Source organism: Bubalus bubalis, chromosome 11 (assembly GCF_019923935.1).
Source record: "Bubalus bubalis isolate 160015118507 breed Murrah chromosome 11, NDDB_SH_1, whole genome shotgun sequence".
Taxonomy (NCBI): Eukaryota; Metazoa; Chordata; class Mammalia; order Artiodactyla; family Bovidae; genus Bubalus; species Bubalus bubalis.
This window is the reverse complement of record NC_059167.1, coordinates 96,229,402-96,256,067: the sequence shown is the minus strand read 5'-3', so window position 1 is coordinate 96,256,067 and position 26,666 is coordinate 96,229,402. Positions and strand designations below refer to the sequence as shown.

The 26,666-nt window shown below is 43.4% G+C and overlaps 1 protein-coding gene across 1 annotated transcript in view; it reads right to left on the bottom strand.

Moving 5' to 3' along the window:
- Positions 1-4,440: 4,440 nt before the first annotated feature.
- The window catches only part of GCNT4 (glucosaminyl (N-acetyl) transferase 4), a 30,089-nt gene continuing 7,863 nt past the window's right edge, over positions 4,441-26,666 (bottom strand). Inside the window, exon 2 of the mRNA XM_006074025.4 lies at positions 4,441-8,833. Coding sequence (XP_006074087.1) covers positions 7,468-8,832 — 1,365 coding nt within the window. The 5' untranslated portion in view covers position 8,833 and the 3' untranslated portion in view covers positions 4,441-7,467. The remainder of the gene's footprint in view (positions 8,834-26,666) is intronic.

Sequence of the window (26,666 nt, the reverse complement as noted above, 5' to 3'; positions counted from 1 at the left end):
AGTGTGGTGTCATCTGCATATCTGAGGTTATTGATATTTAAGATCATTTAAAGAACAACAAAAAAAGAGTAACTGTGGCTCAGGCATCCCAAGTGGAGCTGGGTGGCCACTGTGGATATAATTTCAGACCCTTTCCTAAACCACTGAGAACTTGAATCATCTCTGAATTATATCAAACTCAACCACATAGCCAACCATTTTTAAAACAGTATCTGCTAGCAGCAGCTAGCTGCAAACTTGTAGTTGCCAAGTTCCCTCCCTCTTTGCAACTACGTAATCATTTCAGACCCCAACTAATCCTTGCTTCACAAACACTCAACTTCTTGCCAGCTTCAATCCTAATTCATGACAATTTATTTAACTTTGTAGGGTTTTGCCTTTATAATCCTCCCCCATTTGCAGTCCAGGGCAACAAAGCACTTGCTTCTTGAATCTGTGTCTCCCTGACTGCAGTCCTAACAACTCCCCAATAAATGTCTCCTTACCTCAGTCAGGTCTCTGCTTCTGAAATTTTGGTTAACAAAAGGCTGGGAATTAATAGTTGCCCAGAATTAAGTCACAGAAGCCAGGGAGAATGGATACGAGAAGGAACTAGCAGCCTTTAGATCCTTACTGGAATGGAGTCAGTCATCAAAATGCAAACCTTTCCTATTCTGAAAGGGCTTTCACTAACCATACAGCAAATGCCTTGATTTGTTAGAAGACTGGTTGCGTCCTTGCTTTAAGCCAAAGTCTTCGCTTACCTTTGAGAATCAGACTAGCCTTTTATTGGAATAAATAAATAAAATTTATTTCAAATAGGTTGAGGCTGTAGTTGATATATACCAACTGGATGTCCCATACAATTTCTTGAGAGGGCGTTTTGCGACATACATGAAAAACAATAAATTTTTAAAAATCCATTATCTTCAGGATTGTCACTTCTCTCTCAGAAATAAGGAAGTGACTCAAGGAAAGGAGAAGATTTATGTATAAAACTGTTTATAACACCGTTATTTAAGACAGAAGGGAAAAAGCAGTTTACAATCCAAATGTCCTACAATCAAGGAAAGACTGAGGGAATTATGGTATGACCATCAGAGAGCCATAAAGATTAAGCAGCAAGCAACATGGGAAGTGATTGAAAGTATATTGGCAGTGGGAAGAAACAGAGGATGTACATGGAAATGGATAGATTAGAAGGGCATTCAAGATAACTATAATGGTTTTGTCAGGATGTTAGAATTATGAATACAAATGATTTCTGTTTAACTTTCCTTTACTGCTCTATAGAAAACAGCAACATTAACAACAAAAAAAGGTGAAATAAATTTACCCACATCATTGAACATGATTTTTTTCTCAGATTCTTTCCTGGCTATTTGTCCTCTGCATGACTTGGTCCAAGCTGCTCCCAGAAAGGACCCTACATGTACGCCATACCTGAGGGCAGGTGAATAGTCTTTCTGGGGCTTTTATGCCTCCTCGTGGGCTGAACACTGATCATCCGTCTGTGAGACAAAGCTCAAGCTGTTTACTATGCATCGTCATAGGAATTTTTCCCCAGTAGTAGGGATAAATTTTCAATCATCTACTTTCTCTTGCCAAGCTTTCCTCATAATCAGTTTCATGAAACTAGAAGCCAGCTGCCCTGGTTTACATATAGATTTGTAGGCACCAAATGGGATTTTTAAATATGGAATTGCTAATCTGGGAATCAAATAGCTTCTTTTCAAATACCTTTGAAGAGAAGTGAAACGCAAAGGAGAAAAGGAAAGATATACCTATTTGAATGCAGAGTTCCAAAGAATAGCAAGGAGAGATAAAGCCTTCCTCAGTGATCAGTGCAAAGAAATAGAGGAAAACAATAGTACAGGAAAGACTAGAGCTCTCTTCAAGAAAATTACAGATACCAAGGGACCATTTCATGCAAGGATGGGCTCAATAAAGGACAGAAATGGTATGGACTTAACAGAAGCAAAAGATATTAAGAAGAGGTGGCAAGAGTACACAGAAGAACTGTATAAAAAAGATCTTCACCACCAAGATAATCACGATGGTGTGACCACTCACCTAGAGCCAGACATCCTGGAATGCAAAGTCAAGTGGGCCTTAGAAAGCATCACTACGAACAAAGCTAGTGGAAGTGATGGAATTCCAGTTGAGTTATTTCAAATCCTGAAAGATGATGCTGTGAAAGTGCTGCACCCAATATGCCAGCAAATTTGGAAAACTCAGCAGTGGCCACAGGACTGGAAAAGGTCCGTTTTCATTCCAATCCCAAAGAAAGGCAATGCCAAAGAATGCTCAAACTACCGCACAATTGCACTCATCTCACACCCTAGCAATGTAATGCTCAAAATTCTCCAAGCTAGGCTTCAACAGTACGTGGACCATGAACTTTCAGATGTTCAAGGTGGATTTAGAAAAGGCAGAGGAACCAGAAAAGGCAGAGATCAAATTGCCAACATCCGTTGGATCATGGAAAAAGCAAGAGAGTTCCAGAAAACATCTACTTCTGCTTTATTGACTACGCCAAAGACTTTGTGTGGATCACAACAAACTGGAAAATTCTTAAAGAGATGGGAATACCAGACCATCTGACCTGCCTCCTGAGAAATCTGTATGCAGCTCAAGAAGCAACAGTTAGAACCAGACATAGAACAACAGACTGGTTCCAAATCGGGAAAGGAGTACGTCAAGGCTGTATATTGTCACCCTGCTTATTTAACTTATATGCAGAGTACATCATGCAAAATGCCGGACTGGATGAAGCACAAGCTGGAATCAAGATTCCCGAGAGAAATATCAATAAGCTCAGACATGCAGATGACACCACCCTTATGGCAGAAAGTGAAGAACTAAAGAGCCTCTTGATGAAAGTGAAAGAGGAGAGTAAAAAAGTTGGCTTACAACTCAACATTCAGAAAACGAAGATTATGGTATGCAGATCCATCACTTCATGGAAAATAGATGGGGAAACAGTGAAAATGGTGAGAGACTTCATTTTGGGGGGCTCCAAAATCACTGCAGATGGTTATTGCAGCCATGAAATTAAAAGATGCTTGCTCCTTGGAAGAAGAGTTATGACCAACCTAGACAGCATATTAAAAAGCAGAGACATTACTTTACCAACAAAGGTCCATATAGTCAAAGCTATGGTTTTTCCAGTGGTCATGTATGGATGTGAGAGTTGGACTATAAAGAAAGCTGAGCACCAAAGAATGATGCTTTTGAGCTGTGGTGTTGGAGAAGACTCTTGAGAGTCTCTTGGACTGCAAGGAGATCCAACCAGTCCATCCTAAAGGAGATCAGTCCTGGTTGTTCATTGGAAGGACTGATGCCGAAGCTGAAACTCCAATACTTTGGCCACCTGATGCGAAGAACTGACTCCTTGGGAAAGACCCTGATGCTGGGAAAGATTGAAGGCAGGAGAAGACGGGGGTGACACAGTATGAGATGGCTGGATGGCATCACTGACTCAATGGACATGAGTTTGAGTAAACTCTGGGAGTTGGTGATGGACAGGGAGGCCTGGTGTGCTGCAGTCCATGGGGTCTCAGAGTTGGACACGACTGAGTGACTGAACTGAACTGAACGGACTCTGGAAATCAAGCCTAATGGGTTGTCAATGCCATGCTGTATACCCACCCTACCACTGCCACTACCTAAAGCAGTCCGAATTCTTCCATGGGATTACTGTGGATTTGCAAAGTTGTCCAGCTTGGTAAGACCTAGAATTAACCTTAGGTTAAAGTAGATGTTAGTTTTTATATTGAATTTTCCTAAAATAGCCTTATTCCTCAAGATGGATTGTGATCTATGAGTGTGACACGCATACTCCTTGTTAGGGAGGATGGAGACTGTTGCTGCTTTAGAAGAGGTGCTAGAAGAAAACTAACTGGCCAGGAGGATCTTCAGAGCAGGGGTGGAGGTGGGGGCGACAGTGATGCCCTCAGGTTAGTAGAGCTGCAAAGATGGTGTTCCCAGGACAGAGAGAGACTCGTCCAGAAGCGCCCAGCCATCGAGTCTGAGGATCCTGGAGCAGCCTCCTCATACCCGCGGGGCTCCCAGCCAGGGCAGGCATCCTGCCGCAGAGAGGAAGTGTTGCTTTTCCAGGGACTGAGGAATGAAAGAGAAAGAGCTCAACCTACTCTGTTAAGAACAAACTTCCATAAAGTAATCAAGCAAGCGAGAATATTTCTCTATATAGTTAATCTGAGAGGAGAAACTAACCTGAAGGACAATTAAGAGAAATTCTGGAACATTCTTTGAGACTTTGCCAAATTAAATTCAAATTTGTGAACCTATATTCTGCATATAATACACACACTGATTTTTAAATTTTGACTCTGAGGTGAAATTAACTGTCCTCTTCGAATACTGGGCAAGTGTCATCAACTGAAAGAGTGTGGGGAACCAGTACAACCAGAAAAAGGAAACATCAGAGATTCCAAGGTCTTGGTTTTGGAGGCACATTTTATTTGACCGTACTAGAGATTAACATCTAGTAACAGCATAATACAAAAATGCAACCCCAATCTACTTGAAACTCATATAATGGGAACATGTCTTTCAAGAAACGTGGAAAAAAAAGTTGGAGATTTCGAGACACGTTGATAAAAATGTTAACAAAAATCACAGCTCATTCCATCATCATCATTCACTTTACAGTCTCATGAAAAGATTGTCATTTTGTTTTCTCCACAATATGTCAAAAATATATATACTTATGCATAATATTCACATTCTGGAAGGCAAGAGAAATCTTCAAATTTAATTCCCTAAATTTAAACATTACATATATTTCAATTAAAATAAACTAAACATTAAAAATAGCAGCAACACTGGTCTTTAAATTACAGTAGATTATTCACATAATGTAGACATATTTGGGTGGCTCTTTCATTATTATCTGATATAATTTACAAACTCCAAGGTAATGGTCTCATCGTCAAATAACATAGAATCTAGTGTCAATAAATACTATGCAAAGAATTATTATAAAACACAGATTGCCAAACATTCTCCAGACTACAGAGAACCATACTAAAACATTTTAGGGGGGAATCAGGTTTGAAGGAGGTTTGAAGGCATGCAGGAATCTGTGGGATTCCCAAGGCAAGAGAGAATGATCTGACAAGCTCCCCCAAATGACAGGCAAACTGTCAGGAACTGAATCCTGAGAAATGTGTCCATGGGGACAAGGCACCGTCACCTCTTCATGGCGCCACGTTTCACTTGAATATGGCATTAAAGTGACTAACATCTGGAAAATTTCCCACTAAGCAAAGGCTAGGATCATTTCTCACCAGGAGACAAGACATTGGACCAGGAGGTCGGTATTTCTCTCTCATCATTTACATTACTCTGATGACCAAAGGCATAAAAAATATCTCAGCAGGGCTTTGTGTTTTTAAGCCTGGGTGGTAGGAAAAGTATTTCTACCCCTACTCCTGATTTAAGCCACTGGGCCAATTTCCTAATCCTACTGGCTTAAAAAGGACCCCAGGTGTCGGGACAGGGGTTTCTTCATAACTGGACTCAGTTACAGAAGTTGCCTTGAAGACTGTGCCTTCTTTGTATATTTGGAAGGTTTTTCAGAAAAGGTGCATAGTGAAGTATCACAATGGGGTTGGGATCTCCGTTTCCCTCACAGTAAGACTGCTTGCTGGTATTTCAATAATTTGTCCCCATCTTCAAGCCACTTCATACACGATTGCATTTGATACCCTCACACAGAAATCTGTGAGGCAGCCAGGACACACCCACGTGTTCCCTTTATAGACGAAGAAAACTGAGGCTCCTGGAGAGGAAAGCAACAAGCTTGTCACAGTCACACACATGGAGAAACTGGTAATTTGAAGGAGGCAGAAAAAAAGAGAATATAAATGAATCCATGAGAAAAAGAAAGAGAGACAGAAGTGGTGCCACTTGGCAGACCACATCATAAACTTTAAAACAAGCAAAAGGCATCTCACATGTAGAACACAGACATTTAAAAACACATTTAAATACTTCAATCTTCCCAACTGTCTCATACTAGCCTGGATTACCATATCTTTATGTAGTTACTGAGGCTGACACTGAAACATAAGATCACCAAGAAATTCTGACATGAGTTTCATGATTTCCCAGTAGACATAAAAATATCATAACCTGTTCTGAGGACCCTCACTCCTGTCTCATTTCACCTCCAGCACAGTAATTACAGGAAAATACATGTATATTTTGACTCATTTTGGTAGTTTTCTAGGGTGTAGTTTTCACAAAATATTATTAGTGAATTTCCTTGCTATGTCCTTAGGAAAATTAGCTTTTTCTCTCTTGGATCAAAGCTGAGAACACTGCAATAAACTTAGAGCTTTGATAATTTTACGTTTGAACTCTACTTGATAGTTGTTGGAGAAGAACACGTTTTAAATGACTAATAGTTAATTTAGAAAGCTGTCTTATTTCATACAATCTTTTGAAGAAAATTCAGTGATTTTTAGCTTGACAGTTTCACAAAACAAAATTGTACCTATTGCGGTGTAAAAAAAAAAAAAAACCAACAACTTACATATACTGATAATCTATGAGTTGAAAGAATTAGGTTCAATGTTCTGGAGAGTGACGCTGAACTGTTAAGCAGTTTTTAATTTTAATCAGTAAATATGTTTTAAAGAAACAGCTGAATTAAAACAGGAGGCCATTCCAGACACCGTTGGGAAATGTGATGGAAAAGTCATACAGATCCCTTCATTCCCCCTCAGCAGCACCGCCGCTCCCCCAGGCACCCCACCGCCTTCCTGACACTCACACGCTAGAAACGCCCGGCCGCCTTCCTGACACTCACACGCTAGAAATGCCCGGCCGCCTTCCTGACACTCACACGCTAGAAACGCCCGGCCATCAATGTCCCGGGCCATGCACGCAACAGACAAGGTGCCACAAGGTAAGTTAGGCTTTGGCAAGTAGGAAATCGAACAGTTCTTTGAGTTCTTCTGAGGTAGTACAGTCTTTCTAGTATTCCAATGGTTGAGAAGAGTCTAAGGCGCTGAACTAACAGGCAAGTGGAGTGCCGTCACTGTGCTTGAACACTGCTCTGAAACTGGCGGTTAACACGGCTATGTGATCACTCCACTACTTCTTCAGCGGCACCCTGATTGTCATGTGGAGAACCTAAGATAGTTAGATTGCTGTGTGACTGGGGTAACTGTAACTCATGACAACTGGGATTTAATTCCTGTATGTTTTTTAAAAAGTGCCCGGTATACAGCAGAAACTCAACACATATCAGATTACTGACTGTTTAAAATCTCCCACTTAGCTCAGTGAGATTACAAGTGAAAACAAACATAAGAACATCCAACCGATTGCAGACTAATTGTCACCAAAGGCCAGGTCTCTTTCCCTTGTTCATGGAACTGTAGACACCTTTCAAATGGTACTGGCCGTGGTACAGCATGCAATTCCATCTTAACCTTTTTTTCCATTACAATTTTATCATGAGGTGGTTATGGAAGGTTTAGTCATAAATAACTTTGCTGAAGACAGTGTGATCCACTTTCTCTGCTGTTCTTCAAGCTTTTCTGCCAAGCATTTAATCAAGACGGGGTCCACCTTAGAATCAAATTTATTAGCAAACCAATGTCCATATTTCATAAGCCACCTTAGTTCCGCTGCTCCATAGATACACACACTTCGGAGGTGAGAGCCAGTACAACTGGGATAGAAGAGGCCTTCTAGATAATTCCATTTGACCAGGCGGGTCTTACTCTGCAGGTCAGACACATCCTGGGCTGTCTTAGAAATCTCCCCAGGGATTCCTGGTACCCGAATTAAGGTAGCCCAAAAGTGCTCATCAGGTGAGTATGTATCTTTAGACCAGGCAAAAAAGTCTTTAACAAAGGAGTTGTTGAAAATATATTTAACAAATGCTCGACTCAACACAAAATAAGCACTGCCAACAAATATCTCGATGTTATGAGGGGGGGCCTCCTTGGAAATGTTTGTCCTCATTGGTAGTTTCACATATTCATAAGGTGCCTGTTTGAGCTCATGGTGATAAGTGAATCTTTCTGTCTTAGTGCTAGGGGGTTTCACTGTCTCTAACATATTTGATCCATTGAGTTTCTTCAACTCTGACACTAATTCAAAGTTTGACTTCAAAGGAAAATCCTGCCCACACAGGTTGATAACATATTTCCACTGAACTGAAGACTTGAGGAGGTCTGACAGGCAATTTAAATCAGCCTGGAGTCTGGAAATGTGTGCGTACTGCACAGTCTCTAATTTGGAAGCAATGAAAATATTGGAGAAGCACTTAGCTAAGTTGTTCATGGCAACTTTGAAGGTATCCGATGATTTTTGGTCATAATGGATGCAATAAATATTGTGCTGGTTGTATATGGCAAGGATTAGCCTTTCAACCATAATTGCATCTTTGTGAACAACCAAAGAATAGGCTATTGGGAAGCTTTTCTCCTCCTCTGAAACAAGCTTTTCATCGTAGCTTCGGAGGGCCTGATAAATCTCACAATCACTGGTGATTGCCACAACATCATCATCATCCAAGTCGATGATGGTTCTTCTTCTTATTTCCAGACTCTTGCCAATTTCCAAAGGCTCCTGTTCATAGACACCCGAACAGTTAATCTCATATCCGATTTCATTCTTGACATGGGTGTATCTGTTCCTTACAAAAGGCGAGGTACTTAGAGAGTACTCAACCAAGTAAATGCCCCGTTCAGGGAAGAGGAATCGTTTAACATTTAGGAGCTTCAACAACGAGAGCAGCCATAGCGTTAGAAACAGGATGAAAACTTTCTGTTGTAGGTGATATTTAAAACAACATTTGAATGTCTTCATTCTGTAAGAGAACAAACGAACAATTCAGTTGAAATAGGAAGAGAAAATTAGTTCACTTCAACCAACATCCCCTAGGTGCCTACCACACACTAGGCAAAATGCTGGGCCCAGAGATGATTTAAATAAGTGTTTTTTCCCTTTAAAGAATCCAGAAATAAGGCAATGGAAATATGTACAACGGTTATATTTTGTTGTATTCTCTGTTAGAGATCTAATTTTGAGAGATAGTGGTTACCAAATATTAGAATGAAAAATAATGTTAACTCCTTAAATATAGGTACTGCTGCTGCTGCTGCTGCTAAGTTGCTTGAGTTGTGTCTGACTCTGTGTGACCCCGTGGATGGCAGCCCACCAGGCTCCTCTGTCCCTGGGATTCTCCAGGCAAGAATAGTGGAGTGGGTTGCCATTCCCTTCTCCAAATATAGGTACTAAGTATCTTAATTGTCTGATTTTCTGCTTAGTATATTTGCAGAAGGATTGCTGTGGTTTGGACAGAGGTCTAGAAGACTGGATTTTTTAGTAGTCATATACAGATGTGAGAGTTTGACCATAAAGAAATCTGAGCACCAAAGAATTGATGCTCTTGAGCTGTGGTGCTGGAGAAGACTCTCAAGAATCCCTTGGACAGCAAGGAGATCCAACCAGTCATCCTAAAGGAAATCAGTCCTGAATATTCGTTGGAAGGACTGATGCTGAAGCTGGAGCTCCAAAACTTTGGCCACCTGATGCAAAGAGCTGACTTATTGGAAAAGACCCTGATGCTGGGCAAGATTGAAGGCAGGAGGAGAAGGGGACGACAGAGGATGAGATGGTTGGATGGCATCACTGACTCAATGGAGGTAAGTTTGAGCAAACTCTGGGAGAGAGTGAAGAACAGGGAAGTCTGGAGTGCTGCACGCAGTTCACAAGGTCACAAAGAGTTGGACACAACTGAGCAACTGAATAACAACAACAAAGAGGTCACTGAAAATGTAAATGACCCATCTGAGGCTAAAAGGAATACCCATCTTGATTTTTACCTTCAGATTCTGATTAGATCTTGATCTGAAGTCAAATGGGGAAAGCCCAGTGAACTCCACTGCTATTAACTGAATGTCTGCATCTTCCCCAGAATTTTAAGTTGAAACCTAATCACCAATTTAAGTTGATTATATCAGGAGGTGGGGGTTTGGGGGAAGTTTTTAGGTCTTGAGGGTGAAGTCCAAATACATAGGATAGGTGCTCTTATAAAAGAGATCCCAGGCAGTTAGCTCCCTTGCCCCTTCCATCATGTGAGGAAAACCCGTGGGAAGACTGTTATCTGTGAGCTAAGAAGCAAGCTCTCATCAGGCATGGAATCTGCTGGAGTCTTGATCCTGGACATCCCAGCCACTAGAACTGTGAGAAATACATTTCTGTTGTTTATAAGCCATGCAGTCTGTGATATTTTATTATAGCTGCCTGTGTAGACTAAGACACTCACCTTCAGAAATAAGAGCAGTGGGCAGACCTTAAAGGAGGCTATAGTAAATATTAGACATTGTAAAATTTTATTCAGATTACACAAATGTGGTAAACTTGCACATTTCCCTTATTTTGTTAGCTCCCGTTTCCTCACAGGGATTAGCAGTTTAGCCCTTAAAATGAAAAGAATTTGACTCATTGAGAGTATGTGGTAGGGCGCCAGTTTGGCTGAATCTGTCCGTTTTATGTACTCATCCAGAAGAGTTCATGTGTGTGTGAAGGTTCCCTGCAGGTCAAGCTAAAACCTGAAAACCACTAAGATGTCCTACAGGGCAGTGGTGAATTACACCCAACCTGAGACGAATGTGCGCGTGCCTCTGTGGGACAGTCCACGCCAGACTGTGAAACAGAAATAGGACCACGCAGAAAACAGTGTAGAACGAGCTCACATGTGTGTCCAACCCAGCAGCCTACACACAAAGAGCACATGTCAGTAAGCTTTTTCCTTCTCTGCCACAGCTGTTCAACTCTGCCACTATAGTGGGAAAGCAGCCACAGATAGTGTGTAAATGACTGGACGTGACTGATTTACTTTTGTAGATTTCTTTTATATAGATTAATTGAAAAAGCTCCTGTAGGAATGACATTCTCTGATCCACCTTCACTTGAATCACCCCCTTTAAAGAATGACACCTTGTTTATCAACACTGAAGTGCCCTGCAGAGTCTGTGTTCTCCTGCCACACCTCAGACTCTCCTCTGGTTTCCCCAGGGTCTTATTCTCAGCTTACTGCTCTTCTCACAAACACTGTCCCTTGCTTCCAGGATTTCACCTTCCATGTATACACTGCCAGCGTCTTTATCTTCAGCCTCCACCTCTTGACCAAGCTTCTGACATGAACATCCAATTGCTAGATAGACATCTCCACTGAGACAGCCCTTGGGCTCCCCACTGAGACAGCCCATGGGCACCCCACTTTATTGAGTCCGTAAGTGAGCATGACACCTCTCCTGTGTTTTCCGTCTCAATTTATCCACTCAATGACTCAAGCTTGAAACACAAGAGCCGCTTGACTCTTCCATTTCCTGTACACCCATATGGTCATCTCACAAATACCCCTCAAATTCATCCTTTCTTCTCCTTCCCAGTTACCAGGTCCAGACAACATCTTTACTGACCATCATCCTCACACTTATTAAAAGCAAAGGCTTCAGCGCCCGGCGGGGATAACCTGCTGACTCTCCCCAGAGCTGGGAAGAGACTGAAAGCCCCTTTCAGGATTTGATAAAAGCTCTTTCTGATCCAAGGGCTTGTACCTCCACCCCTTGTTCCTTCTAACTTGGGAAAGGAGTGCTTTCAAAGGCATTTTTGGCTGTAGTGAGCAGGTGAAGGGGCTTCACGTGGACTTAGGACAGGACAGAACTGGAAGGCTGCTTGCTTCCCTGATGTTAAAGGCTACCCTGGAGACAGGTAAGTTCTTCTTAAAAATGCCTGGCATGTGGGGAGTCAGAAAGCAAGCTTCTGGGCCGCCCTGATTCCCTCCCTGTCTTCCTTTAGAATTAACTCTCCTCCCTGGTTGGCGAAGCTCAGACCCAGGGCCCAGAACGCTCCCATAGGACTTCTCTTAGTGCGCTGCCACCTCTCCTGCCCCAGGCGCCCTGCGACCCTCCCCTGGGCAGCCACAGCCTCCTGGCTCAGCTCAGACTGTCGTAGGAACCAGCACAGCCATGCCCCCTCGACAAGCACCCCATCTGCTCTTTCCCTCCGAATGGCTCATGGGCAGAGAGCAGGCAGGTGTGTCTCTTCCTTCAAGTAGTCTTATAATTACATTACAAATAATTCCCTGCTCCTGGGAGAAGGGGTATTTCCTTCCTACCCAGCCAGGCAGGCGGGGAAGCTGACGTGCAGGGGAGTTATCACCACACGGGTGCAAGCGCCTCGTGATGAGACAGAAGGAAATGACAACAAAGGTTGACGGCTGCATCAAATGAGTTCTATCTGGATAATTCAATAAAACCCCAACAGGGACGAGGAATAAAGCATTCTTCCCAAACCATCTTCTTTCCCCTTGCCTTCCCAGGCATCTTTCACAGTCTTAAAGGAAACAGCAGGCACACCAAACACACCCCAGCTAAGTGGTTATAATTGCCTTCAGGGTTAAATGGCCACAGCCATTAGCAGCTCTTCAATGACCTCTCCTTCCTTCATCAGCAATTTAAAACCCAGGGCTGTCACTGCAAGACCTGCCTCCTCATGGGGACAGGAAGGGAAACGGGAAATAACCAGGGAAGGAAAATGGTGAATGCGGTCTAGCTTGGGCACCGAGAATGGGGGGCCCACCGTCCATATTGCAGGCGAGCTGGCCTCTGCCCCCCCACCTCCCTCCCCTGCCTGCTCCCTCCCTGCACACCCGCACACCTTCCCTGGAGCGCACAGGGAGGGGGTCAGGGGGAGAGAAAGCAGATGGGAGGGCTCAGGGCACCCAGACCCAGGCTGGAGTCCCCAGAGTGGCAGTGGCTTTAAGACTGAACAAGCGACCCTCTTGAGACACTCTTGAGTCTCAAACTGGGGACTGGAAAGGCTCCCCGTTCCCTGGGCTGTGAGGGTTCAGGAGCCTGGGAAAGGAGTCCCCACAGAGGCCCTCAGAACGCGTCCCATGTCTTTTCTTTCCCAGCGCCCAGCTTGCCTGGGAAGACTGAATCTTGGTTTTTTTCCCCAGTGTATTACACAGGATGTACTGATTTTTTTTTTTTTTTAAAGAAAAGAATCCACTAGGTAATTATAGGCAGACAACATGAAGGAAATGACCTGCACTTTTCTGACCACATGAGGAAAGGCAGAAGGAAGAATAGAGCGGCTGAGAGTTACGTTCCTGCTCCAGGCTGAGCGGGAGAAGAGGCGGTCACACGTGGTCCTGGCCGTACAGCCAGGCTTCAGCTCGTGGGAGGCCCCGTGTGGGTCCCTGGGCGAGCCCCTTACCCGCCACCCCTCTGCCCCACCAGTAAAAGGATGTAAATAACAGTAACTACCTAAAGGGATTTGAAGGCCAATGAGGTAATGCACGAGCTTGGGCACAACCTGGCTCCCTGGTTAACGCTGGTGTGGCTTCCCCCTCAGCCTCCTCACCTGCTCCTCAGCCCCCAGCCTCCTTCCTCCTCCCATTACCACCACTACTCACTGACTTCTTTAAAGATCCTGCCCAGACCTATGGCTTACTGGGCTATTTTTCAACCTGTCTCCCATTTTACCCCGAAGTGTTGACATAAATTCAATATTTTAGAATCAATGCCTGAATGCTTTCATGTAATGCTCTTTATTAATTTAACAATACCATGATTATTAATGTAGAACCACTCAGGAAAGAGTTGTTACATGGTTCTAGGTACTCCACATGTAGCAGCAGTTTCCTCCACGGATCAAGCAGGTAGATGTTACCTCTATCCCTCTAACACGACAGGAAACGGAGGCACATGGAGATTAAGAAATTGCCCAGGGTTACAAAGAGCTAGTACTGAAGAAGTGATGCTTTTGAACTGTGGTGCTGGAGAAGACTCTTGAGAGTCCCTTGGACTGCAAGGACATCCAACCAGTCCATCCTAAAGGAGATCAGTCCTGAATATTCACTGGAAGGACTGATGCTGAAGCTGAAGCTCCAATACTTAGGCCACCTGAGGTGAAAAGCCAACTCACTGGAAAAGACCCTGATGCTGGGAAAGAGTGAAGGCAGGAGGAGAAAGGGGTGGCAGAGGATGAGATGGTTGGATGGCATCACTGACTCAATGGACATGAGTTTGGGTAAACTCAGGGAGTTGGTGATGGACAGGGAGGCCTGGCGTGCTGCAGTCCATGGGGTCTCAAAGAGTCAGACACAACTTAGTGACTGAACAACGACATAAAGAGTTAGAAAGTGCTTCAGCTGGAACTTGAACCCAAGACAGTTTTGCTGCAGGGACAAATCCTGTAGGCAATCCTGTTTTTTTGGAATATAAATAAAAAATATTTTCACAACAGTTTTAGTCCTCAGTTAAAATTTCTCATTACTATGTCTTATCTAACTGTCTTAAAGTTGGAACAGAAGTGAACATCGAACCATGTTTGAGGTCCGGAGACCTTCCACCCGGTAGTTTAAGGGCTTGTTTAAATGGAGAATTAGCCTGGAGGAATGCTGGCTGATGAACATGTTCTGTTCCTGCAGCCAGGGGCTGGAGTCAATCTACATGCTGATGAAGAGATTAGTCCACGGTTCAGTCAATGGAATCTAAGAAAGGAGAAGAAAGTGAAATTCTGCCATCAGTTACTCTTGTGTCCTGTCACTGACTACTCACTGATTCACTTGTTCTTGTAGCGACCACTGTCAAAAACTGGGTTCTCTGAGAATCCCTATTTTAGAAAATTTTCTGGGTGCAATTTCTCTCTACATAGTGAATATACCCTGTGTGTGTGTGTGTGTGTGTGTGTGCGCGCGCGCGTGCGCGCTCAGTCACTCAGTCGTGTCTGACTCTTTGTGACCCCATGGCCTGTAGCGCACAAGGCTCCTCTGACCATGGAATTTTCCAGGCAAGCATACCAGAGCAAGTTGCCCAGGGCATCTTCCTGACCCAAGGATCAAACCTTTATCTCCTGCGCTGGCAGGTGGATTCTTTACCACTAGCGTCACTTGGGAAGGCCTCCTATAAATTTTTAAAGTTTGAATCATTATATGTCAGTGTAAAAAATAAGATTTGAAGAGTTTATTAATATAGAAATGTCAGAATTTTGTTTCTTTCTTACAGAGAGGAATTACTTAAAAACACTAATATAAAGATGAGCTCACTAAAAAAGAAATCCTGTCCTGCTACTGCAGAGCCTTTATTTCAACAAAGCCACTCATTCTCCCCTTGGTGACATGCTCATCATCAAACCCAAGGAAAGTTATGGAGTAAGACCACGAGTGGAGGGATGGCACAGCCTAGATGCATTTCTTCAGTGCCCCCAGAGCACCTGAAGTCAGCAAAGGAGCAGGAAGGCCAGTTTTTTGCTCTGATGACCTTACATCTTCATTGTTTTAGAGGGACGATCGCAGTCAGTTCAGTTCAGTCACTCAGTCATGTCTGACTCTTTGAGACCCCATGGACTGCAGCATGCCAGGCTTACCTGTCCGTCACCAACTCCCGGAGCTTGCTCAAACTCATGCCCATCCAGTCAGTGATGCCATCCAACCATCTCATCCTCTATCGTCCCCTTCTCCTCCTGCCTTCAATCTTTCCCAGCATCAGGGTCTTTTCCAGTGAGTCAGTTCTTCGCATCAGGTGGCCAAAGTATTGGAGTTTCAGCTTCAGTCCTTCCAATGAATATTCAGGACTGATTTCCTTTAGGACTGACTGGTTTGATCTCCTTGCAGTCAAAAGGACGATTGCAAAAGGCAAGTAATTACCAGGCTGTGAGCAAGTAAAGAGAAGCAAAAAGCAAAGGAGAAAAAGAAAGATATAAGCATCAGAATGCAGAGTTCCAAAGAAGAGCAAGGAGAGATAAGAAAGCCTTCCTCAGTGATCAATGCAAAGAAATAGAGGAAAACAACAGAATGGAAAAGACTAGAGATCTCTTCAAGAAAATTAGAGATACCAAGGGAACATTTCATGCATCGATGGTCTCAATAAAGGACAGAAATGGTATGGAAGCAGGAGCAGACGATATTAAGAAGAGGTGGCAAGAATACACAGAAGAACTGTCCAAAAAAGATCTTCACGACCAAGATAATCACGATGGTGTGATCACTCATCTAGAGCCAGACATCCTAGAATGTGAAGTCAAGTGGGCCTTAGAAAGCATCACTACGAACAAAGCTAGTGGAGGTGATGGAATTCCAATTGAGCTATTTCAAATCCTGAAAGATGATGCTGTGAAAGTGCTGCACTCAATATGCCAGCATATTGAAAACTCAGCAGTGGCCACAGCACTGGAAAAGGTCAGTTTTCATTCCAATCCCAAAGAAAGGCAATGCTAAAGAATGCTCAAACTACCACACAATTTACGCTAGTAAAGTAATGCTCAAAATTCTCCAAACAATACGTGAACTGTGAAGTTTCAGATGTTCAAGCTGGTTTTAGAAAAGGCAGAGGAACCAGAGATCAAATTGTCAACATCCGCTGGATCACTGAAAAAGGAAGAGAGTTCCAGAAAAACATCTATTTCTGCTTTATTGACTATGCCAAAGCCTTTGACTGTGTGGATCACAATAAACTGTGGAAAATTCTGAAAGATATGGGAATACCAGACCACCTGACCTGCCTCTTGAGAAACCTGTATGCAGATCAGAAAGCAACAGTTAGAACTGGACATGGAACAACAGACTGATTCCAAACAGGAAAAGGAGTACATCAAGGCTGTATACTGTCACCCTGCTTATTTAACTTATATGCAGAGTACATCATGAGAAACCCTGGGCTGGAAGAAGCATAAGCTGGAATCAAGACTGCCGGGAGAAATATCAATAACCTCAGATATGCAGATGACACCATCCTTATGGCAGAAAGTGAAGAGGAACTAAAAAGCCTCTTGATGAAAGTGAAAGTGGAGAGTGAACAAGTTGGCTTAAAGCTCAACATTCAGAAAACTAAGATCATGGCATCTTGTCCCATCTCTTCATGGCAAATAGATGAGGAAACAGTGGAAACAGTGTCAGGCTTTATTTTTCTGGGCTCCAAAATCACTACAGATGGTGATTGCAGCCATGAAATTAAAAGATGCTTACTCCTTGGAAGCAAAGTCGTGACCAACCTAGATAGCGTATTGAAAAGCAGAGACATTACTTTGCCAACAAAGGTCTGTCTAGTCAAGGCTATGGTTTTTCCAGTGGTCATGTATGGATGTGAGTTGGACTGTGAAGAAAGCTGAGCACCGAAGAATTGATGCTTTTGAACTGTGGTGTTGGAGAAGTCTCTTGAGAGTCCCTTGGACTGCAAGGAGATCCAACCACTCCATTCTGAAGGAGATCAGCCCTGGGATTTCTTTGGAAGGAATGATGCTAAAGCTGAAACTCCAGTACTTTGGCCACCTCATGCGAAGAGTTGACTCATTGGAAAAGACCCTGATGCTGGGAGGGATTGGGAGCAGGAGGAGAAGGGGACGACAGAGGATGAGATGGCTGGATGGCATCACCGACTCAATGGATGTGAGTTTGAGTGAACTCCGGGAGTTGGTGGTGGACAGGGAGGCCTGGGGTACTACAATTCATAGGGTTGCAAAGAGTCGGACACGACTGAGTGACTTAACTGAACTGAACTGAGCAGGTGAACAGTAAGCCCAGTGTGGCTGGGGCTTCCCTGGGTGCTCAGTGGTAAAGAATCACCTGCCAAGCCAGGAGACATAGGTTTGATCCCTGATCTGGGAGGATCCCACATGCCCGGGAGCAACTGAGGCCATGCACTACAACTACCGAGCCTGTGCTCTAGGGCCCGGGAGCCACGACTGCTGAGCCTGCGCTCTAGGGCCTGGGAGCCACGACTGCTGAGCCCACATACTGCAACTACTGAAGCCCATGTGCCCTAGAGCCCGTGCTCCACAAGAGAAGCCATCAAAGTGCGAAGCCCGAGTACTCCAACTGGAGAGCAGCCCCTGCTTGCTGCAACTAGAGAAAAGCCGGCACAGCAAGGAAGACCCAGCACAGGCGAAAAAGGAAAAGAACTGTGTGACTGCGTCAAGACAGCACAGTATAAAGTGAGAACAAACGGTCCTCAAATACGAGGTTGTAGTCTCAAAAAGGAGGGAAAAAAAGGTTTTCCAGTCACTGTAAAAGTTAACTTTCTTTTTTCCCTATTTTTTTAAATCAGAAAGTCAGAATAGTCCAAGGAAGAAAACGAAGCTGACCAGTAATCCACCACCTGGCCATAGTACTCTGTGGACAGTGTATCCATCCAGACTGCTTTTAGTAAACATGCCTGTTTTGGCTTGTTCTTTTTGTTGTTGCTGTAAAAACACACATTTTTTTTTAGTTTTGTTTTTAAATTAATTCTTAATGGAGGATAGTTGATTTTCAGTGTTGTGTTAGCTTCTGCTGTGCAGCAAAGTGAATCCATTATATATATATGTAGAGTTATCCGCTCTTTTTTAGATTCTACATATAGGTCATTGCAGAGTACTGAGTGGAGTTCCCTGGGCTATACAGGAGGTCGTTACTAGTTATCTCTTTTCTATATAGTAGTGTATATATGTTGATCCCAATTTATCCCCTTGCCCGCACCCTTGGCTTCCTTTTAAATAAGAAATCTCACTCCATAGGCACTGTTGTAGCTATTTATTTCAAAATATAGTATGAATGAGTCCTATTTTCAACTGCGTCTGTGACTGTAAGAAAATAAAGGATTTCTAACTGAGGTCAGCATACTTTTCTACAGGAAGAACCATTGAAACAATAGAATTGACTTTTCGGGGCTTTTCCCACAAAAGCTGATTTAATTATCCCATAATTCCTGAAGAAGCTTAGAAGCAAAAGCTAAAGCTGCCAGGGACTTCAGTGGCGATCTGAGTCCAAACTCTTCCTTCTTTAAGTGACGAAGCAGAGGCCTAGTTATCAATAGATGCTGTCTCACTCCTCACCTTCCCCCACTACATGCGCCTTTGTATTTCCAGCCGCTTCTCTTCAAGGGACTGGGCAGAGGAGGCCGTCTGCTGCCCCCCACCCCCCACCAGGTCCCTCAGAAGGCCCTCGGTCCATCTGGCTCCACTGTCCCCTTAGCTGAGGCTGTTCTGCCAGCGTCTGCACACACAGGCCCATCTGTTTAATGGTCCATGCTGAGCGCCAGTACCATTTACAGTATCTTAAGAATTCCAGCCAGTAAACCTGTGGGGGAGGTACTATGGTTTCCATGTTTCAGATCAGGGAACTGAGTTTCAGAGGATAAAGAGCTAGGATGAGGAAGAGCCAGGATTTTCAACTGTGGCTGATTTCAGAGCCTACACTAGTAACTGAAAAGCAAGCCTGCCATTCAGTCTCCTGGCAGTAGAAGAACCCTGTTGGTTCTACAGCTAAAAGGTCGGGGAATCCACCCATCCCTTTCCACACTACAGGAGCCACCCTAATCCAGGCCAGCACCATCTTTTGCTTGTATATGAGGTAACCTCCTTACTCGCCCGCCTTGTTTCCCTCTAACCCACTCTCTGTACTGCAGACAAAGGTATCTTTTAAAACCATCAGTCAGATCACACCCCCGGCCTGGCCCCACTCTCCACACCTACACCACCTTCATTCGGAGAAGGCAATGGCACCCCACTCCAGTACTCTTGCCTAGAAAATCCCATGAATGGAGAAGCCTGGTAGGTAGGCTGCAGTCCATGGGGTCGCTGAGTCGGACATGACTGAGAGACTTCACTTTCACTTTTCACTTTCATGCATTGGAGAAGGAAATGGCAACCCACTCCAGTGTTCTTGCCTGGAGAATCCCACGGACCGCAGAGCCTGGTAGGCTGCCGTCTATGAGGTCGCACAGAGTCGGACATGACTGACGTGACTTAGCAGCAGCACACAAAACTAAAATCCTAAGTCCTTTCCATGGCCAGAAGGCCCAGCCAGTTCCTGCCCATGCCTTTCTCTCCAACTAACTTCATTTTATTCAGTCTTTTTTTTTTCTTTTTAATCACTCATTAAGCTCTAAGCAATTCTAGCCTTCCTACAAGTTCCTAGAACACCACCTCGGGACCTCTGCACTTGCTATTCTCAGGTTGGGATCATTTTTCCTGAATCCTAGCCTGACTGGCCCTTCCATATCCCTCAAGTTGTAAGAGAAATATTCTTCCCTCTGGTCCTCTCTAATCACCCTTCTCAAATCTCCTTCCTGAATGTCGTACTCCTGTTTGCTTCTCAACACTCATCCGCATAGGAGGCAGACTCTCTGCCCTCTGGGCCACCAGGGAATCCCACCCTCATCGCAGCAGCAGTTAACTTATTTACGTCTGTCTCTGGGACAAGCCTTATTTATACTCTACTGCCTGCCCCAAGTACACACCTACCTGGCCCAGAGTGCTGCTCAGCAGGACAAAGTCAGAAGACTCACGTTCCATCTGGGCTCTGCCACCAAAATGCCTCGAGTGACCCTGGTTAAGTCATTTAATCTTATCTGCACACGCATGCGTGCTCAGTTGTGTCTGACTCTTTCCGATCCCATGGATTGTAGCCCACCAGGCTCTTCTGTCCATGGAATTTTCCAGGCAAGAATGCTGGAGTGGGTTGCCATTTCCTTCTCCGAGGGCTCTTCCCGACCCAGGGATCGAACCTGCATCTCTTGCGTCTCCCGCACTGGCAGGCAGTGCCACCTGGGAAAGCCCTCATCTAGTCTTGGGTAAGTCTGTATTTCCCAAGTGTTGGGCAGGATGATGGTTTTTCACCGCAACAGTGCTGTTATGAATGTCTTCTACCACCATGCGTGTGAAATAACTGTGCAAAGAGAACTGGGGTATGCACAAGTCAGGTACTAGGACCTTTACAAGATGGATGATTTCTTGGAAAACCAACATATTGACTCTTTCCCAGCTTTATAAAATACTACATTCATTATATTTCTAAAATAGTACATTCATTATTCTCTTCATTCTAACATTCAATTATTATTTGTTTTTCACTTGCTGAAAACATTCTTTTTTTGTTAATGCCTGACGCATATTGTTCTTGAAGACATACACCTATCTTGGATTTTGAAAGGCAGAAAAATTTACTGTAGTTAAATTTAAAATTTTAAAATTTAGAATTTTTTCCCCACGTCTGCTCTATATCTTTTGAAAGATCAAGACCCAAAGAATTCCTTTAAAAGACACCCAAGGAGAGCCAACAGAACTACTTCTGTGTGGTTACAACCAGCCAAACTGTTTCTGTAACTCCATGCATTGCAGTAGCTATAAACTTTCCCCAAGTTCATTATCTTTAGGGCGATTCTCTAGATAGTACAAAATTGCAGTGACTCCCTCTAGGATCCCTGGCAAGCAAAGCCAGCTCCAGGAACCACTAACAAAGCAGTCCTGAGAAAGCTGCAGCAATTTGAGTACACAAAACATACCCTTGAACAGGGCCTCCCCTGGCTCAGTTGCTCGGATTGTCCGTTCAGTTAAAACTGTCTCACTGGGGCAACGAGATGCCCTTCATCCAAAGGGGAGCTGGTTATGGTCCCTGGGGAGCATGTCACAACTGATAGTTTCCTCTACAGGCAGCAGGCTTCTGTTGACAAGTACAAGGACTATGGTCACAACTTTTCTTAAACAAAGTAGTTTACTTAACCCACAAGATGTGAGAACAGAGGTCTGAATAAAAATGCTGAATGGGAATCTCAGTCTATCAAACACCTCTTTACATTATAATTCTTCCAAATAGCAACTTGGCTGGCTCCTCTCAAGCTTGGGAGAGATTTATAGGGTCATTTAAGGTCACATGGAAACGAGCAACCCGAATCAGGATGTATTTACTTCACGTCCGACCCTCAAGGTCATCAGAAATCTGGGCTTGCAGCAATGGAGCAAAAAAGTGCCGAACTCAGCCAGCTTTTTATAGTCACACCAATTAGGAGACAGCCAAGGATTCTGGGCTTTGTTTCATCTGGTCCACAGGGCAAACCTCAAAAGCTGATTGTGTATCCTGCTGGGCAAAGCTATATGACTTAAGAAGTCTTTGCTGAAGTCCATGGGGTCGCTAGGAGCTGGACACGACTGAGCGACTTCACTTTCACTTTTCACTTTCACACATTGGAGAAGGAAATGGCAACCCACTCCAGTGTTCTTGCCTGGAGAATCCCAGGGACAGGGGAGCCTGGTGGGCTGCCGGCTATGGGGTCGCATGGAGTCGGACACGACTGAAGCGACTTAGCAGCAGCAGTAGGAAGTTGAAAGGACCAGAAATGATCCTACTGGGTGAAGTTTTTTATTTTGTAGCCATTTGTGCCCCTCATTATGTTGCAAAACAAGATTGGGGCTGGGGACCAGGTTGAGGGTTGGTTCAAAAATACCTATGCTCTCATATTTTAGCTCTGATGGCAATAGCTTAAATCAAATATTTCCTTCTTTGTAGATATAAAGGTTACAAACAAGATGTTTATTGATGTACTTAATCTTTATCTCCCAAGTTTATAAACAGCAAAGTTACATTCCTTTCTCTAGTTCTTCTCATCTCTGCCTTCCATACTTAGCTGGCCCAATACAAACCAGTACATAGTTTATGCTTTATGTTCTAACTGTAAAATGTGGCTTTATTTTGGCTTCTTTTTCTATAAAGAGGAAAACCTTAATTGGAAAACATTTAACTCCTTTAAACAAACAAATGAACAAACAAATGCATGTTTAGTGTGCTAGAAAGAAAAAAGAACTTTCTCTGTCCAGCATGCACCTGGGGTCCATCCCACTCCAGAAATTTCTGGAAGCACTTATTTGGTACTATATGTCTAATTCTCTATTTCACACTGGCCAAAATTAATTCCTCAAAGAGGTTATGCAGCAACTGAAGAGGTACAATAACTCTGATTTCCACATGTGCATTTAAAGTAGAATCTCCAATGCTCATAACTACATCACAGAGACAGCACAGAGACCCGCAGATGTGAATCAAGGTTATGGAGAGCAGAAATGGCTTAAGGCCAGGCCACACTCTTCTTGAATGGATTAGACACACACAGTTTTAAATCATCAGAAAGGCTCCTTTGTTTGTCTTCTGTGTTCCGCCAACGTGGTGGGGAGCCGAGCTGGAGATTTCAATATGCTTCTGCACTTACACTAAAAAATTCTAGGCTGGCAACACTGTCAGGCTGTCACGACCGAGTCAAGATCTGTATTGTCCTGAGAACTTGTGTGCACAGAGACACAATAAAGTTAAGATCCAGGAACTTAAAGGGATGGAACAAATAAAATCGGCAGGGCTCAGGAAAATTCTGCCAAAACAGTAATTTCAAAAGCAGAGGTTTTGTGTAAAATGTCTTACCCAAAGTCAAATCTAGAAATGACTTCAGAAAATTCTCCAGCTGGCATCTCCTAAAGGAGGCATTGTAGCAATGGTTTTTATTACTATTTTTATTTTTACTGAGGTATAGTTGATTTATAATGTTAAGTTTCAGATGTACAAAACAGTGATTCACAATTTCAAAGGTTATAGTCTATTTATACTTATTATAAAATATTGGCTATATTCCCTGTATTGTACAATATACCCATGTAGCTTATTTATTTTATACATAGTAGCTTGTACCTCTTAATCCTCTATCCATATCTGGCCCCTCCCCCTTCCCTCTCTCTATTGGTAATCCATTTATATCTGTGAATGTTTCATTTTGGTTATATTCTTTAGTAATGGTTTTAATTAAGATAACAGGTCTCAACATGGAGGTTTTATTTTTGGCTAATAAAAATTTTGAAGATTATTTAGTTAAAAACTAAGTATCTCAGCAAACTTATATGCCAACTCAATAGAATGCAAAAGTAGAAATCAGACTCTTCAGGTCTCCAAGTGGATTATAATGTTACAATCACTGAAGTAGTGTGGCCAGAATAGACAGAGTTCAGTGGGATGAAATTCAGAAACAGATCTGGTAGGGAAGGATTGTATTAATAGGTATGGCTCTGGTAAAGATGGCAATTGCCTCCCAACATCCACCCCCCCTTTACTAAGAGAATCTCTGTATTGTTGACAGCCGAACCATACCCCTCTCAAAGACTTTTCCCCCAGCCTCCCTTGTAGGGGAGCAGTTAATGAAATACGATGTGGGGTATCTGGGAAAGCTCTTCAGATGAACCTGATTCACTGGTATGCCAATGTAGCTTTCTTTCCCCGTTCATCCACTTTTCTGCTTGGAATTCTGACATGATGGCTCGTATGGTAGCAACCACCTTGGGACCATGAACAGGCCAAGAGAATACTAGCAACCTCAGCCCCCAAATCCTCAAACCGTGCAACCAGCAGTGACCACCCACTCTACAGTTTTATTATGCTAGAAAAATAAGCCTTTATATGTGTAAGCAAATTTGCAAATGTGCAACTTTGAAAGAACATATGAAAATGGTAATGCTTCACACACACACGAATAAAGCTTAAACTGAAACCAGGTTAAAGTGTCCACTTGAACAATAATATAATCCTATATACAGGCAAGCACAAATGTGTCTCACATGAGGCTGAAATTCTCATCTGTTTGGATTTAGAGGCAAATGGTGGCTTTAGATAAACCTCTGAAGAAAAGCAAACTCTCAGAGTTACCAATTTAACTCTCATACTAGCATGAACTGAGCAGTCTGCTCACCAGGCCTCAGGTAAGCTCTCTTCAGCTTACAGCATACCCCCTCTTGGATCTCTGAAGTTCACCTTGCAGGTTGGCTGCCTTCGTGAGAGCATGTTTTGCAACAAGCTTGTTGTATGTCAAGAAACAGAGTATCAGCACCATGGAGGGTGAAGTGTGTCCAGCCGTTCTTCCCTCCTCCTCTTGCATGCTCCCCTTCCTCTCCTCCCTGCCATACCCTCAGCTGCCTCCATCTCCCCCTCCTGCTTTATCTGTGTATAGCATTAAGGTTTGGAATTTAAAGCCAAGGTTTCTGAATTGAAGTCCTAAACTGCACTGACAAGAGGTCACTAATCTCGTTAGAACTCTGCCTCCTCGTCTGTGAAAGAGGGTCAGGGTGCTCACTCCCATGAATACAGTGACGACTAACTCAGCTCATGCACTGGGTATATTTTGGCAGGAAAAGCCAATGGGTGCCATTTGAGAAAACCATTAAAAAATCAGTAGTGTTAAAAAGTCTTGTTCCTCAGCCTATCCTAGAAAAGCTGTCCCATAAATGTGGCGAGGTCATGGGTGGGTGAGTGTCTGGATAGAAGGATGGAAAAATGGGTGGCTGGCTGGCTGGAGAGGTAGATGGACATGGATGGATTCGTGGTTAAAATTTCAGCCATTTTTTTTTTCTCTGTAAAAATATTTTTTTTTTAGTTGAAGGATAATTGTTTTACAGAATTTTGCTATTTTCTGTCAAACCTCAACATGAATCAGCCATAGGTATACATATGTACCCTCCCTCCTGAACCTCCCTCCTACCTCCCTCCCCACCCTACCCCTCTAGGTTGATGCACAGCCCCCTGTTTGAGCTTCCTGAGCCATACAGTAAATTCCTGTGGGCTGTCTATTTCACACATGGTAATGTGAGTTTCCATGTTACTCTCTCCATACATCTCACCCTCTCCTACCCTCTCCCCGTGTCCATAAGTCTGTTCTCTATCCTCATGTTTCTTTTTTTCTTTTTTTAAAATTAATTAATTTTAACTGGAGGCTAATTACTTTACAATATTGTGGTGGTTTCTGCCATATATTGACATGAATCCACCATGGGTGTACATGTGTCCCCATCCTGAACCCCCCTCCTACCTCCCTCCCCATCCCATCCCTCAGGGTCATCCCAGTGCACCAGCCCTGAGCACTCTGTTCCATGCACTGAACTTGGACTGGTCATCTATTTCACATATGATAATATACATGTTTCAATGCTATTCTCTTAAATCATCCCACCCTCGCCTTCTCCCACAGAGTCTAAAAGACTGTTCTTTACATCTATGTCTCTTTTGCTGTCTCGCATATAGGACTGTCATTACCATCTTTCTAAATTCCATAGGCATGCATTAATATACTGAATTAGTGTTTTTCTTTCTGGCTTACTTCACTCTGTATAATAGGCTCCAGTTTCATCCACCTCATTAGAATTGATTCAAATGTGTTCTTTTTAATAGCTGAATAATACTCCATTGTGTATATGTACCACAGCTTTCTTATCCATTCATCTGCTGATGGACATCTAGGTTGCTTCCATGTCCTGGCTATTATAAACAGTGCTGCGATGAACACTGGGGTACACGTGTCTCTTTCCCTTCTGGTTTCCTCCGTGGGTATGCCCAGCAGTGGGATTGCTGGATCATAAGGCAGTTCTATTTCCAGTTTTTTAAGGAATCTCCACACTGCTCTCCATAGTGGCTGTATTAGTTTGCATTCCCACCAACAGTGTAAGAGGGTTCCCGTTTCTCCACACCCTCTCCAGCATTGTTTGTAGACTTTTTGACAGCAGCCATTCTGACCGGTGGTGAGATGGTACCTCATTGTGGTTTTGATCTGCATTTCTCTGATAATGAGTGATGTTGAGCATCTTTTCATGTGTTTGTTAGCTATCTGTATGTCTTCTGGGAGAAATGTCTGTTTAGTTCTTTGGCCCATTTTTTGATTGGGTCATTTATTTTTCTGGTATTGAACTGCATGAGCTGCTTGTATATTTTTGCGATTAATTCTTTGTCAGTTGCTTTGTTTGCTATGGTTCAGTGGCATTAAGCACATTTACACTGTTGTACAACCATCACCAGTACTCATCTGCAGAACTTATCATCTTCCCCAAGTGAAACTGTGTGTCCATCAAACACT